The following is a 15,000-nucleotide window of genomic DNA, read 5'->3' as shown; positions in this document are numbered from 1 at the left end:
GAATTATTGGTGTCTTTGTCATTACTGAAGAGGAAGGAATAATGACCCATCCATTGACAATATGCATCATTACTACACATTCTTCTAATTTATTGACTTATTCACTCACCTTTTTAAGCCTTTTTTAAATCACCTTTTTATAAAACTCCATAATTATTGCTATTATTATTATTATTATTATTATTATTATTATTATTATTATCATCATCCATCATTACATTTAATCAATTCAATCACTATTTTTTTGTTGATTTTTTATTTTTTATTTTTTATTTATTTATTTTTTTTCAGGACCTCAAGCCCAACAACTTACTTGTAAACTCGGAAGGTGTCTTGAAAATAGGTGACTTTGGGTTGGCACGCTTCTTTGGCTCCCCTAACAGACAGTATTCCCATCAGGTGGTAACCAGATGCTACAGGTTAGTTTAATGAGACAAGTTAGAAAATATTTTATAATTCTTTTTTTTTACCAGAGAAAGTAAGTGAAAGGTATTTATTATTGCAGAATAGTTATCTTCTCATTTTTCACCTTCACACAGCCATTCTGACTCCTAAAGTTGCAGTTACACTCACAGAGGTGTTCATTTTTCATTTCCAGATGTATTTCTTCATTACAACTTAACCCCTTTGTATTCACGGGGTGTGTGTGTGGTGTGTGTGTGTGTGTGTGTGTGTGTGTGTGTGTGTGTGTGTGTGTGTGTGTGTGTGTGTGTGTGTGTGTGTGTGCTTCATCACTTAGTGTTCATTACATCTATCGAAACAGTTTCCTTGTTTTTGTTATTATTTTCTATTACCAAACATGTATTTCTTTTTTTTTTTTCTTTCTTCTTCTTCTTCTTCTTCTTCTTCTTCTATATATATTCTTACTTCTTTTCCTCCTTACTCTTCACTAGGTGGCAATGACAAACACCCTACAAATGTTCACTCCTTTTTTTCTTTCTTTCTTTCTTTTGAGTTAAATGATAAAATAAAATGTTTGTAAGCATGTACATGTTGTTAAGGGAGGCTGTAATACTTTGCAGCGATGCCTTCACCCACGCAGTTTTCACCACGATGGAGGAGTGCCCACACTTCCAGGACCTTACTGTTAAGAGGTTCCTGAAGACCCTACTTGAGCACAACCGCCGAGACATTCTCTCCAAGCTGGAGAAGTTTGTGCGCCTGAGTGAGTCGCTTCAGTGTCTTGGCGAACATAACAACATGAGAACATGAGGGGAGCTGCAAGGAGCCATCAGGCCTGCACATGGCACTTCCTGAATTGAATGTGTCTAGCTATTTCTACTTATCCCTATCCCTAGATTTGTGTATCTTCTTTTAAAATCTCCCTAGTGACTCAGCACTAACAACCTGATTACTGAGTCTATTCTTTTCATCCACCACTCTTTGAGAATTAGTTCCTTGCACTCTGCTGCTTTGACTGGCCACTACTGCATGAGCCCGTCTTGACTCCCTGACATCTCAGTCACTTGATTCAAATGTCTGATTAATTAGTTATAATAAATCAATTGGAAGTTTGTTTGATAAGACTGTGGGCCTGTGTAGCCATGGAAGATATTGACTATTGAAATCTTGAGAACACTGTGTTGAAATCTGTCACATTATTCACAGAGCCAGGGAGTGATGCTGCTAAGACCTTCACTCTGTCTATCCAGAGGGATCCGCAGGTGCTGGTGGTGGAATCTTGCTTGGACAGTGTGATGGCAAGCAGTCAGGGTTCCAGTCAAAGGTGGTGGTGATCCATGCCCAGGACACCAGGGAGGATGCACTGCAGGTGGGTCAGTCAGTCAGGCTGTGCTGGCAACCTTAGCTCAGGGAAAGAGATGGAAATGCTAGGGGTATCTTAATTTCATTCCTTCATTCACTTGTTGAGTGGAGGTGTACTTCACATAGTTTGGACCAGATCTAATTGACTGGTGACCTGACTGGTGAGCTGAGGGGAAAGGGACCTGCTGGAGTTATCTCACTTTCATTCCTTTACTCACTAGCTGACAGGTGTGCTTCACACAGTCAGATCTTGGTGGTGGGAATGCCTCAACTTTACTCATTCGCTGACAGGAGGAACAAATTAAATTAGTTTTTAGCAGATCTGAAGATAAGGAAATTCCTTGTGTTGTGAGATGCCATGATTTTGCTTGGCATAAGAGAATAAGTTTACATATTTTCCAGTAAGATGTTGATGATCCCTGTAGAAGTGACTTGCTTTGTATTGCTTCCAGGAAGCATTTATTACCTAGAGAGAGCCTTCATTATTGGTTTGATTCTTCCCACAGCTTGCATCTCAGCTGAGGAATCCCATGGAGGGCAACAGATTGTATGTGTTGCTTCTGCAAGAGTCTAAGAAGAACACACAAGTTAAGAGCAGCCTGAGGTGTGATCCATGGAACAGCATCCACAAGTGGTTCATCAAGGTACATAAAGACTCCATCCCACCTTGTCTTGACATGGGGATGATGCAAGTCAGTGTGTGTGTGTGTGTGTGTGTGTGTGTGTGTGTGTGCCTGTAACACACAGGCACATTTCTCCAAAAGGTGACACATTATCTTTCAGAATGGCTTCACTCCTGCAAAACAACTGTGTACTTTTCTCTCACAAATCCACACACAGCAGGAACATTTTCCTAAGAGGATGCTGTTCTTATGTGTTGCAGTGCTGTGTCTCTCACTTTCAACAAGCTCTAGTGGAAGTTAAGGGGAGTTTCAATAGTGTTTTTATGATTTGAATGACTGAACATTGGTGACATTCCTCAGGTTGACGCTGTGCTGCCGGTACTGTCGCCTCAGCTTCTGCGTCAGATTCAGAACAGAGACTTCAGCAGAGAGAGTGAGTGGGAGAAACGCTACAACCGCTTTGCCCACTCGATGATGCTAGACCAGCATGTGGAGTACAGGAGCAAGAATGGGTTCTGCCGTGCCGTTTGTCCTGCCAGATTCCCGGAGGAGGTTGGTGATGCCTCCACTTGCATGTCTTTTCTGTATTTTGTATAGACATGTTTGTATTTTACAGGATTAAGTCAAGTTCTGTTTGGATGTATGTGACCAGCTGTGCTGTGTCTGACTGTCCTTTTCCACTAGGGACTGATGGGGCTAAGAGTGTGAATGATGTCTGTGTGTGTGTGTGTGTGTGTGTGTGGGATTGCCAGCTTTTTTTTTTTTTTTTTTTTTTTTTTTTAATGTATGAGTGACACTGGCCAAGGGCAACAAAAATCTTATAAAAAAATGCCCACTGAAATGGCAGTCCCATAAAAGGGTCAAAGCTGTGGTCAAAAATTGATGGATAAGTGTGTTGAAACCTCCCTCTTGAAGGAATTCAAGTCATAGGAAGGTGGAAATACAGAAGCAGGCAGGGAGTTCCAGAGTTTACCAGAGAAAGGGATGAATGATTGAGAATACTGGTTAACTCTTGCATTAGAGAGGTGGACAGAATAGGGGTGAGAGAAAAAAGAAAGTCTTGTGCAGCGAGGCCGTGGAAGGAGGGGAGGCATGCTGTTAGCAAGATCAGAAGAGCAGTTAGCATGAAAATAGCGGGAGAAGACAGCTAGATATGCAACATTGCGGCGGTGAGAGAGAGGCTGAAGACAGTCAGTTAGAGGAGAGGAGTTGATGAGACGAAAAGCTTTTGATTCCACCCTGTCTAGAAGAGCAGTATGAGTGGAACCCCCCAGACATGTGAAGCATACTCCATACATGGACGGATAAGGCCCTTGTACAGAGTTAGCAGCTGGGGGGTGAGAAAACTTTCGGAGACGTCTCAGAACACCTAACTTCATAGATGCTGTTTTAGCTAGAGATGAGATGTGAAGTTTCCAGTTCAGATTATAAGTAAAGGACAGACCGAGGATGTTCAGTGTAGAAGACGGGGACAGTTAAGTGTCATTGAAGAAGAGGGGATAGTTGTCTGGAAGGTTGTGTCGAGTTAATAGATGGAGGAATTGAGTTTTTGAGGCATTGAACAATACCAAGTTTTCTCTGCCCCAATCAGAAATTTTAGAAAGATCAGAAGTCAGGTGTTCTGTGGCTTCCCTGCGTGATATGTTTACCTCCTGAAGGGTTGCACGTCTATGAAAAGACGTGGAAAAGTGCAGGGTGGTATCATCAGCGTAGGAGTGGATAGGACAAGAAGTTTGGACCTAGTTGTGGTTTATAGGAGTGGAGTAATCACATGGTATCCCATCTCTATATGTGTCCAGTTTGGCCTTAAAAATATGGACTGTTACAGCATTGACGTCTTGCTGAAATCATTACATTTGTTCACACTTCTGAGGAAAACTTTACTCCTTGATGTCTCTTCTACAGTTAACTTTCTTCAGCTTCTTACTGTGTCCCCATGTACTCTGTATATCTAAAGTTATTAAACATTCTTTTTCCACATTTTCCATACCATTTATCATTCTATACATGTTTATTAAATTCTCTCTCTCTCTCTCTCTCTCTCTCTCTCTCTCTCTCTCTCTCTCTCTCTCTCTCTCTCTCTCTCTCTCTCTCTCTCTCTCTCTCTCTCTCTCTCTCTCTCTCTCTCTCTCTCTCTCTCTCTCTCTCTCTCTGTGCTTCTGTTTTTCCACCTTCCTATGACTTGAATTCTTTGAAAGGTGAGGTTTCAAGACACTTATCCTCCAATTTTTGACTCTTCCCTTTTGCAGAGATCTCCATTCTTGGAGATTTAAATGTTCATCACCAGCTTTGGCTTTCCTCTCCCTTCACAGACCATGCTGGTGAACTAGCCTACAACTTTGCTGTCCTCCATGACCTAGAGCAATTGGTGCAACACCCTACTCTTATTCCTGACAGTCTTGGAGATACACCCAACATTCTTGACCTTTTCCTGACCTCTAATCCTTCTGCTTATGCTGTCACCCTTTCTTCTCTGTTGGGCTCCTCCGATCACAATCTCATATCTTTATCTTGTCCTATCACTTCAATCCCTCCTCAGGACCCCCCTAAGTGAAGGTGCCTCTGGTGTTTTGCCTCTGCTAGTTGGGGGACCTGAGGAGGTATTTTGCTGATTTTCCTTGGAATGACCACTGCTTCCGTGTCAGAGACCCGTCTTTGTGTGCTGAGCGCATAACAGAGGTGATAGTGTCTGGCATGGAGGCGTACATTCCTCACTCTTTTTCTCGTCCTAAACCTTCCAGATCTTTGTTTAACACAGCTTGTTCTCGTGCTATACATGATAGAGAGGTGGCCCACAAAAGGTATTTAAGCCTTCCATCACCAGAATCTCATGCACTTTATATTTCTGGCCGGAACCATGCTAAGTCTGTTCTCCAACTAGCCAAAAACTCCTTCATTAACAGAAAATGTCAAAACCTTTCAAGATCTAACTCCCCTCATGATTTCTGGCATCTAGCCAAAAATATCTCCAATAACTTTGCTTCTTCTTCTTTCCCTCCTCTATTTCAACCAGATGGCACCACTGCTATCACATCTATTTCTAAAGCTGAACTCTTTGCTCAAACCTTTGCTAAAAACTCTACCTTGGAGGATTCTGGGCTTGTTCCTCCCTCTCCTCCACCCTCTGACTACTTCATGCCACCTATTAAAATTCTTTGCAATGATGTTTTCCATGCCCTCGCTGGCCTAAACCCTTGGAAGGCTTATGGACCTGATTGGGTCCCTCCTATTGTTCTCCAAAACTGTGCCTCCATGCTTGCACCTTGCCTAGTCAAACTCTTTCAGCTCTGTCTGTCAACATCTACCTTTCCTTCTTGCTGGAAGTTTGCCTACATTCAACCTGTTCCTAAAAAGGGTTACCGTTCTAATCCCTCAAACTACTGTCCTATTGCTTTAATTTCCTGCCTATCTAAAGTTTTTGAATCTATCCTCAACAGGAAGATTCTTAAACGTCTATCACTTCACAACCTTCTATCTGATCGCCAGTATGGGTTCCATCAAGGCCGCTCTACTGGTGATCTTCTGGCTTTCCTTACTGAGTCTTGGTCATCCTCTTTTAGAGATTTTGGTGAAACTTTTGCTGTTGCCTTGGACATATCAAAAGCTTTTGATAGAGTCTGGCACAAAGCTTTGATCTCCAAACTACCCTCCTACGGTTTCTATCCTTCTCTCTGTAACTTCATCTCAAGTTTCCTTTCTGACCGTTCTATTGCTGCTGTGGTAGACGGTCACTGTTTTTCTCCTAAATCTATTAACAGTGGCGTTCCTCAGGATTCTGTCTTGTCACCCACTCTCTTCTTATTATTCATTAATGATTTTCTAAACCAAACTTCTTGTCCTATCCACTCCTACGCTGATGATACCACCCTGCACTTTTCCACGTCTTTTCATAGACATCCAACCCTTCAGGAGGTAAACATATCATGCAGGAAAGCCACAGAACGCCTGACTTTTAATATCCAACTAAGCCTTGAATCCATGTATACTTTATGCATTTACCATCTCCTCATCCAGACTATTCCATACATCAATAGTTCTATATGAGAAATTATATTGTGACATCTCTTCTACAAGCACTCCTCCTCAGCCTCTTCCCGTGTCCTCTAGTGTCCCGTGTATCCCAGACCATTAAACCGCTTCGGTCCACCTCCTCTGCTCCCTCACATGCTATATATATGGCAATCAAGTCTCCCCTTTCTCTCCTCTTTTCCAACATTGGTAGACGTATTCTTGCCAGTCTCTCTTCATATGACAAGCCCCTTATACTTGGTACCATCTTCATAGCTGCTCTCTGAACTCTCGAACTTCCTTATATCCTTTTTCTTGTATGGCGACCACACTACTGCTGTATATTCTAGTCTAGGTCTTATCAGCGACACAATCATCTTCCTGACCATCTCTTCATCCATATATGCAAAGGCCTTGTAATTTTGCTAATGCATCTCTCCGGGGTCAGGTTCCCAGTCACTGTAACGCCAAGATCCTTTTCCTCTTCTGCTCCACTCAACCTTACACCATTCAACACATAATTTCCTTTTATTCTTGTACTTTTTCCAAATTCTATTACTTTACACTTCTTTAAATTAAATTCTATTTCCCATCTATAACTCCACTCTGATATCTTATTCAGGTATTCTTGTAATGTTCCACAGTCCTCCTCACTCAACTTTCTTCAGCAACTTGGTGTACTCCACTTATGACTTCCTTCCATGATGATTTTTTTTATCTTTTACTACTGTTCTCATTTCTCTGCTTGTCAAGAAATTTTCCATCCATCTGAGCAGGCCCCCTCTTAGCCCACCATTATGCTTCAACTTCCACAACAATTTCCTGTGTGGCACTTTATCAAAGGCCTTCTTCAGGTGTAAATCAACACAATCAGCCCATCCATCTCTTTCTTGCATTATATCCACCACTCTAGAATAAAAACTCAGTAAGTTGGTAACACACGATCTCCCTCTCCTAAATCCAAATTGTTGCTTTATTATCACTTCATTTCCTTCTAGGGACTGCAACCATTTATCCTTCACCAGTCTTTCACACATTTTGCACACCACACTTGTTAGAGACAGGTCTATATTTTAAGGGCTCCTCTTTACTACCACTTTTGTGTATTGGCACTATGTTGGCTCTCTTCCATTCAATTGGGACTCTACTTTCAATTAAAGAGCTCTCAATAATATGTGTTACCCATGTCAACTGCTGATTGCACTCTTTTAGTACCCATCCTGACACTCCATCAGGTCCAGGGGCCTTGCTAATGTCTAGTCCCTCCATCTGTTTCTGGACATCCTCTTCAGTCACTTGGATTTCCCCCAGAGCCATTTCTTCACTCATCTCACTCTGCCACACAAATGTTTTCTCTTTTGTGAATACTGATTGAAAACTCCTGTTCATTATCTCTGCCAATTCAGCCGGATCCTCACACACTTGACCATTCACCTTCAATCTGCTTATTCCTTCTTTATTTTTCATTTTGCTGTTCACATATCTGAAGAATAGTTTTGGTTCCTCTTTGCATTTGTCCATTACATCTTTCTCATAATTTTTCCTTTCTTCTCTAATAACCCTTACATATTCCTCACAGGAGGAGGCAGTAGACACCTGCCGAAACGATAATTACTCCCAGTGAGGTCTAAAGCACTGTTCAGGGGATGCTGAGAACTTATCATTAAACCCAAACCTTTGCTATAAAACTATACCTTAGTCGATTCTGGACTTGTTCCTCCCTCTCCTCCACCCTCTGAATACTTCATGCTACCTATTAAAATTCTTTGCAATGATGTTTTCCATGCCCTTGCTGGCCTAAACCCTCGGAAGGCTTATGGACCTGATGGGGTCCCTCTTGTTGTTCTCCGAAACTGTGCCTCCGTGCTTGCACCTTGCCTAGTCAGACTCTTTCAGCTGTGTCTGTCAACATCTACCTTTCCTTCTTGCTGGAAGTTTGCCTACATTCAGCCTGTTCCTAAAAAGGGTGACCGTTCTAATCCCTCAAACTACCGTCCTATTGCTTAAATTTCCTGCCTATCTAAAGTTTTTGAATCTATCCTCAACAGGAAGATTCTTAAACATCTATCACTTCACAACCTTCTATCTGATCGCCAGTATGGGTTCCATCAAGGCCGCTCTACTGGTGATCTTCTGGCTTTCCTTACTGAGTCTTGGACATCCTCTTTTAGAGATTTTGGTGAAACTTTTGCTGTTGCCTTGGACATATCAAAAGCTTTTGATAGAGTCTGGCACAAAGCTTTGATCTCCAAACTACCCTCCTACGGTTTCTATCCTTCTCTCTGTAACTTCATCTCAAGTTTCCTTTCTGACCGTTCTATTGCTGCTGTGGTAGACAGTCACTGTTCTTCTCCTAAATCTATTAACAGTGGTGTTCCTCAGCGTTCTGTCACCCACTCTCTTCTTATTATTCATTAATGATCTTCTAAACCAAACTTCTTGTCTTATCCACTCCTACGCTGATGATACCACCCTGCACTTTTCCACGTCTTTTCATAGACGTGCAATCCTTCAGGAGGTAAACATATCACGCAGGGAAGCCACAGAACGCCTGACTTCTGATCTTTCTAAAATTTCTGATTGGGGCAGAGCAAACTTGGTATTGTTCAATGCCTCAAAAACTCAATTCCTCCATCTATCAACTCGACACAATCTTCCAGACAACTATCCCCTCTTCTTCAATGACACTCAACTGTCCCCGTCTTCTACACTGAACATCCTCGGTCTGTCCTTTACTTATAATCTGAACTGGAAACTTCACATCTCATCTCTAGCTAAAACAGCTTCTATGAAGTTAGGTGTTCTGAGACGTCTCCGCCAGTTTTTCTCACCCCCCCAGCTGCTAACTCTGTACAAGGGCCTTATCCGTCCATGTATGGAGTATGCTTCACATGTCTGGGGGGGTTCCACTCATACTGCTCTTCTAGACAGGGTGGAATCAAAAGCTTTTCGTCTCATCAACTCCTCTCCTCTAACTGACTGTCTTCAGCCTCTCTCTCACCGCCGCAATGTTGCATCTCTAGCTGTCTTCTACCGCTATTTTCATGCTAACTGCTCTTCTGATCTTGCTAACTGCATGCCTCCCCTCCTTCCACGGCCTCGCTGCACAAGACTTTCTTCTTTCTCTCACTCCTATTCTGTCCACCTCTCTAACGCAAGAGTTAACCAGTATTCTCAATCATTCATCCCTTTCTCTGGTAAACTCTGGAACTCCTTGCCTGCTTCTGTATTTCCACCTTCCTATGACTTGAATTCCTTCAAGAGGGAGGTTTCAAGACACTTATCCACCAATTTTTGACCACAGCTTTGACCCTTTTAAGGGACTGGCATTTCAGTGGGCATTTTTTTTTTATTACATTTTTGTTGCCCTTGGCCAGTATCCTTCCTACATAAAAAAAAAAAAAAAAAAAAAAAAAAAAAAAATCAATGTGATTTTCAGACACACTTCAGTCACAAGATGAATGCAGTCAGCTACAGCATGACATAGACAAGCTATAGACAGTTGAGAGAGGAAGAAGTCAGTGGCACCCTCACCTCAGACAAGACAAAGCTAACAATTGATAATGAAAGGTGACATTATTCTCTTTAAAGGACTCTATTATTATTGTACCCATGAAAGCTGTTCTATTTTTTATTCATTTCTCTGTATTATAAGTATTTTGTATGTAAACTCCGATCACAATCTCATATCTTTATCTTGTCCTATCACTCCAATCCCTCCTCAGGATCCCCCTAAGTGAAGGTGCCTCTGGCGTTTTGCCTCTGCTAGTTGGGAGGACCTGAGGAGGTATTTTGCTGATTTTCCTTGGAATGACTACTGCTTCCGTGTCAGAGACCCGTCTTTGTGTGCTGAGCGCATAACAGAGGTGATAGTGTCTGGCATGGAGGCGTACATTCCTCACTCTTTTTCTTGCCCTAAACCTTCTAAACCTTGGTTTAACACAGCTTGTTCTCGTGCTATACATGATAGAGAGGTTGCCCACAAAAGGTACTTAAGCCTTCCATCACCAGAATCTCATGCACTTTATATTTCTGGCCGGAACCATGCCAAGTCTGTTCTCCAACTAGCCAAAAACTCCTTCATTAACAGAAAATGTCAAAACCTTTCAAGATCTAACTCCCCCTCGTGATTTCTGGCATCTAACCAAAAATATCTCCAATAACTTTGCTTCTTCTTCTTTCCCTCCTCTATTTCAACCAGATGGCACCACTGCTATCACATCTATTTCTAAAGCTGAACTCTTTGCTCAAACCTTTGCTAAAAACTCTACCTTGGAGGATTCTGGGCTTGTTCCTCCCTCTCCTCCACCCTCTGACTACTTCATGCCACCTATTAAAATTCTTTGCAATGATGTTTTCCATGCCCTCGCTGGCCTAAACCCTCGGAAGGCTTATGGACCTGATGGGGTCCCTCCTATTGTTCTCCGAAACTGTGCCTCCGTGCTTGCACCTTGCCTAGTCAAACTCTTTCAGCTGTGTCTGTCAACATCTACCTTTCCTTCTTGCTGGAAGTTTGCCTACATTCAACCTGTTCCTAAAAAGGGTGACCGTTCTAATCCCTCAAACTACCGTCCTATTGCTTTAATTTCCTGCCTATCTAAAGTTTTTGAATCTATCCTCAACAGGGAGATTCTTAAACATCTATCACTTCACAACCTTCTATCTGATTGCCAGTATGGGTTCCGTCAAGGCCGCTCTACTGGTGATCTTCTGGCTTTCCTTACTGAGTCTTGGTCATCCTCTTTTAGAGATTTTGGTGAAACTTTTGCTGTTGCCTTGGACATATCAAAAGCTTTTGATAGAGTCTGGCACAAAGCTTTGATCTCCAAACTACCCTCCTACGGTTTCTATCCTTCTCTCTGTAACTTCATCTCAAGTTTCCTTTCTGACCGTTCTATTGCTGCTGTGGTAGACAGTCACTGTTCTTCTCCTAAATCTATTAACAGTGGTGTTCCTCAGCGTTCTGTCACCCACTCTCTTCTTATTATTCATTAATGATCTTCTAAACCAAACTTCTTGTCTTATCCACTCCTACTCTGATGATACCACCCTGCACTTTTCCACGTCTTTTCATAGACGTGCAATCCTTCAGGAGGTAAACATATCACGCAGGGAAGCCACAGAACGCCTGACTTCTGATCTTTCCAAAATTTCTGATTGTGGCAGAGCAAACTTGGTATTGTTCAATGCCTCAAAAACTCAATTCCTCCATCTATCAACTCGACACAACCTTCCAGACAACTATCCCCTCTTCTTCAATGACACTCAACTGTCCCCTCTTCTACACTGAACATCCTTGGTCTGTCCTTTACTTATAATCTGAACTGGAAACTTCACATCTCATCTCTAGCTAAAACAGCTTCTATGAAGTTAGGTGGTCTGAGACGTCTCCGCCAGTTTTTCTCACCCCCCCAGCTGCTAACTCTGTACAAGGGCCTTATCCGTCCATGTATGGAGTATGCTTCACATGTCTGGGGGGGTTCCACTCATACTGCTCTTCTAGACAGGGTGGAATCAAAAGCTTTTCGTCTCATCAACTCCTCTCCTCTAACTGACTGTCTTCAGCCTCTCTCTCACCGCCGCAATGTTGCATATCTAGCTGTCTTCTACTTTTTCTTCTTTTATTAATCCCCCTCCTCCTCCTCCTAATAACCCATACCACACACAATAACCGAGCCTTTTACTTTCAGACCAGCAGCAGCAGCAGCAGCAGCAGCAGCAGCAGCAGCAGCAGCAGCAGCAGCACACAAGAGGTGTTTTCTGTATGATGATGATAATGGAAAAAGCATGTTATAAGCAGGGCAACGTAATGAAATTCAGTGAATGGACGTGTGTGCGTGGCTGCAATCACTATGAAATTAAGTTGAAAATAAGAAATATATTACTTTACAGAAAGGAATGCTTAGAGTGAATGAAATTACTGTAATGAATGAATGGAAATAAAGTTGTGAGTCATTAAATGATTAGGAAAAGAAGCTGTGAATAGGTGCATTATTGTTATTACTGAAAGGAAGAATATTTGTAGGATATGTCATGTATATTATCAAAGTGTTTTCATTCTTACTTTCTTCTTTCTCTTTCATCTTTTCTTAGTATATTTAAGTGAATTTCTCTCTCTCTCTCTCTCTCTCTCTCTCTCTCTCTCTCTCTCTCTTCTCTCTCTCTCTCTCTCTCTCTCTCTCTCTCTCTCTCTCCAGCCATCTCTTCTCTCTCCTTCCATCTTTTTCTTAGTATATTTAAGTGAATTTCTCAGATCTCTCTCTCTCTCTCTCTCTCTCTCTCTCTCTCTCTCTCTCCTCTCTCTCTCTCTCTCTCTCTCTCTCTCTCTCTCTCTCTCTCTCTCTCTCTCTCTCTCTCTCTCTCTCTCTCTCTCCAGCCATCTCTTCTCTCTCCTTCCATCTTTTTCTTAGTATATTTAAGTGAATTTCTCAGATCTCTCTCTCTCTCTCTCTCTCTCTCTCTCTCTCTCTCTCTCTCTCTCTCTCTCTCTCTCTCTCTCTCTCTCTCTCTCTCTCTCTCTCTCTCTCTCTCTCTCCCTCTTTCTTTCTTTCTTTCTTTCTTTCTTTCTTTCTTTTTCTTTCTTTCTTTCTTTTTCTTTCTTTTTCTTTCTTCCTCTCTCTCTCTCTCTCTCTCTCTCTCTCCTCTCCTCTCTCTCTCTCTCTCTCTCTCTCCAGTAGTCAGTAGTCAGTAGTCAGTGAGGAGGTAGTAGCAAGTAGTGTTCAAGTAGCCTTAGTAATAGAATAGTTTGGCTTGCATGGCAGTGGTTAAAACATCTACCCTCTCACATCGTTGGGGTGAGACCACTTGCTTCATATGAGCCAAATGGGGTGACTCCTCCCCTCCCCACCCCTCCCTGTCAATCTGTGGGTGAGTGTTGCCCATGCACCTTTAAGGAGATCAAATTTGAGAGGTACATTTTGCTTATTCCTTCTGATTATGCAGGATTCAACCATTAATTTCATCTCTATAAAACTCTATGGGTTTCACTTGCCATAGACTTGTGGGATGAAACAAGGGAGATAATTTTGCAGTCTACTCTCTTTTTTTCATCTGTGTTACAGTCTATGGGTTTCACCTGCCCAGGTTGGTGGTGGTGGGGTGGGATGGGGTGGGGGAGTTCTAATACTCTGAGGGGAGCCCTGCTGTAGGTTGTCAAAAGAAAAATTTATTATTATTATTTTTTTTTATTGATTTTGTTATTGTTCTCAAGTTCTCAGTATTATTAAAACCAGCACTAACATCTTATTTTACAGATCAATCAATCAATACTATTTCCAATAAATATTTACTAAATGTTATTGTTTTATTAACACTCAAACTACATTAATGATGAGATGAGTAGAGAGATTTTGTTTTGGGGTGAGGGAAAAATTGTGCTTTTGTGATTTAGAAGGAAGCATAAATTGTGTGTTTTGTTGAGTTAAAGGGTAATTTTAGTAACTTGAGAAGACAAAGGAAGAAATTGTGTTTGTGATTTGTAATAAACACAGGATGAGGCAGAAATGTGTGTGTGTGTGTGTGTGTGTGTAAAAATACATTTAAATGACATAACAGTAATGAAACCCAACTCATTGAATAGAATACCATAAGCCATTATTAATTGCAATCAATTTTCTTACTAAATTTACAAGTAGATAATTAAAGTTTAAAACACAAGTAAATTAACTTAACCCATCTATTAATAACACCATTAGACTACTAAAAGCAGTGGCATATTAAAAATCACACACACACACACAAATTTGTAATACTAAGTTATAATTCCTCAAATACCGGTATTAATTACAGTAATTTTTTCTTTATTACATCATTACAATATAAATGTGATGATTCTGGTAAAGTAAGTGAGGAGAGAAGAAATTCAAGGAAAGCTGGAGCTCTTCATTGCACTCCTTACTAAGTGACCTTCCTCTCGGACTCTCTGTCACTAAGTCCTAGACATCTTAAGGAGAAAAGTGACCTCTCTCAACATCTGGCCTCACCTGAAATAAGAGGTTAGTTTTTTAATCACCAGTACTACTACTACTACTACTACTATTACTGCCCTTAAATTACCCCATAATAAACACAAGAACAGAGGAGGAGGAAGAAAGGGAAGCCACTGTTATTTATATATTAATTCACACCACAAAAAAAAATTGGGATAAAAACACATTAATTTTAGATAAAACAAGATAAAATATGAATACAATATAAAGGAAAGATAGAAAACCCATATTAATTAGGTCAGAGATATAAGGATCAAATCATTCCCACAGTATAAAAAAAAATTATTCACATGACAAATCAGATTAGTACAGTAATTCTACCCAGGGATTAAATACACCCAAAAGTAGATAGATAACTTAGCATACACCCCAGTTAATTATACTCACAGGATTACAGATTCAGTAGAAAAAGAAATGTATAGTTAGTTAACGGTTATGACACACCCAGACTGATCCAGTTCACGGTAATGCAATTATTCATCCCAAAACTTAAATGGTATTAGAACATAACAATCTGAGAAAACCATCAATGCTTTCGGAAAGTACACGTATTTTAGAAATATTAAACAACATAATATGAGCATCATTTATAATTTAATTGTTATTTACAAGAACGA

The 15,000-nt window shown here is 41.1% G+C and overlaps 1 protein-coding gene and 2 long non-coding RNA genes across 4 annotated transcripts in view; 2 read left to right on the top strand and 1 right to left on the bottom strand.

The window, feature by feature from the left end:
- LOC135098811 (uncharacterized) overlaps window positions 1–605 on the top strand; it is an 8,616-nt gene extending 8,011 nt beyond the window's left edge. Inside the window, exon 3 of the long non-coding RNA XR_010267404.1 lies at window positions 292–605. This is a non-coding gene — a long non-coding RNA (uncharacterized LOC135098811). The remainder of the gene's footprint in view (window positions 1–291) is intronic.
- A 421-nt stretch (window positions 606–1,026) lies between these two features.
- LOC135098808 (uncharacterized) lies at window positions 1,027–13,917 on the top strand. 2 transcript variants are annotated; one of them, XR_010267400.1, is made up of 5 exons: window positions 1,027–1,771; window positions 2,271–2,408; window positions 2,748–2,939; window positions 9,835–9,965; window positions 12,086–13,917. XR_010267400.1 is itself a non-coding variant. In XM_064001200.1 (5 exons), the coding sequence occupies exons 3-5, from the start codon at window positions 2,295–2,297 to the stop codon at window positions 12,161–12,163; spliced, it is 384 nt and encodes a 127-aa protein (XP_063857270.1). In that variant the 5' UTR covers window positions 1,027–1,165; window positions 1,609–1,771; window positions 2,271–2,294; the 3' UTR covers window positions 12,164–13,917. The 2 variants fall into 2 exon arrangements, 1 of the variants encoding a protein (XP_063857270.1); XM_064001200.1 differs by lacking the exon at window positions 9,835–9,965 and having other exon boundaries at window positions 1,027–1,165; window positions 1,609–1,771.
- A 256-nt stretch (window positions 13,918–14,173) lies between these two features.
- LOC135098809 (uncharacterized) overlaps window positions 14,174–15,000 on the bottom strand; it is an 8,611-nt gene continuing 7,784 nt past the window's right edge. Inside the window, exon 4 of the long non-coding RNA XR_010267401.1 lies at window positions 14,174–14,377. This is a non-coding gene — a long non-coding RNA (uncharacterized LOC135098809). The remainder of the gene's footprint in view (window positions 14,378–15,000) is intronic.

This window comes from Scylla paramamosain, unplaced genomic scaffold (assembly GCF_035594125.1).
Source record: "Scylla paramamosain isolate STU-SP2022 unplaced genomic scaffold, ASM3559412v1 Contig82, whole genome shotgun sequence".
NCBI classification, from domain to species: Eukaryota; Metazoa; Arthropoda; class Malacostraca; order Decapoda; family Portunidae; genus Scylla; species Scylla paramamosain.
This window is presented reverse-complemented; position numbering and strand designations above follow the sequence as displayed.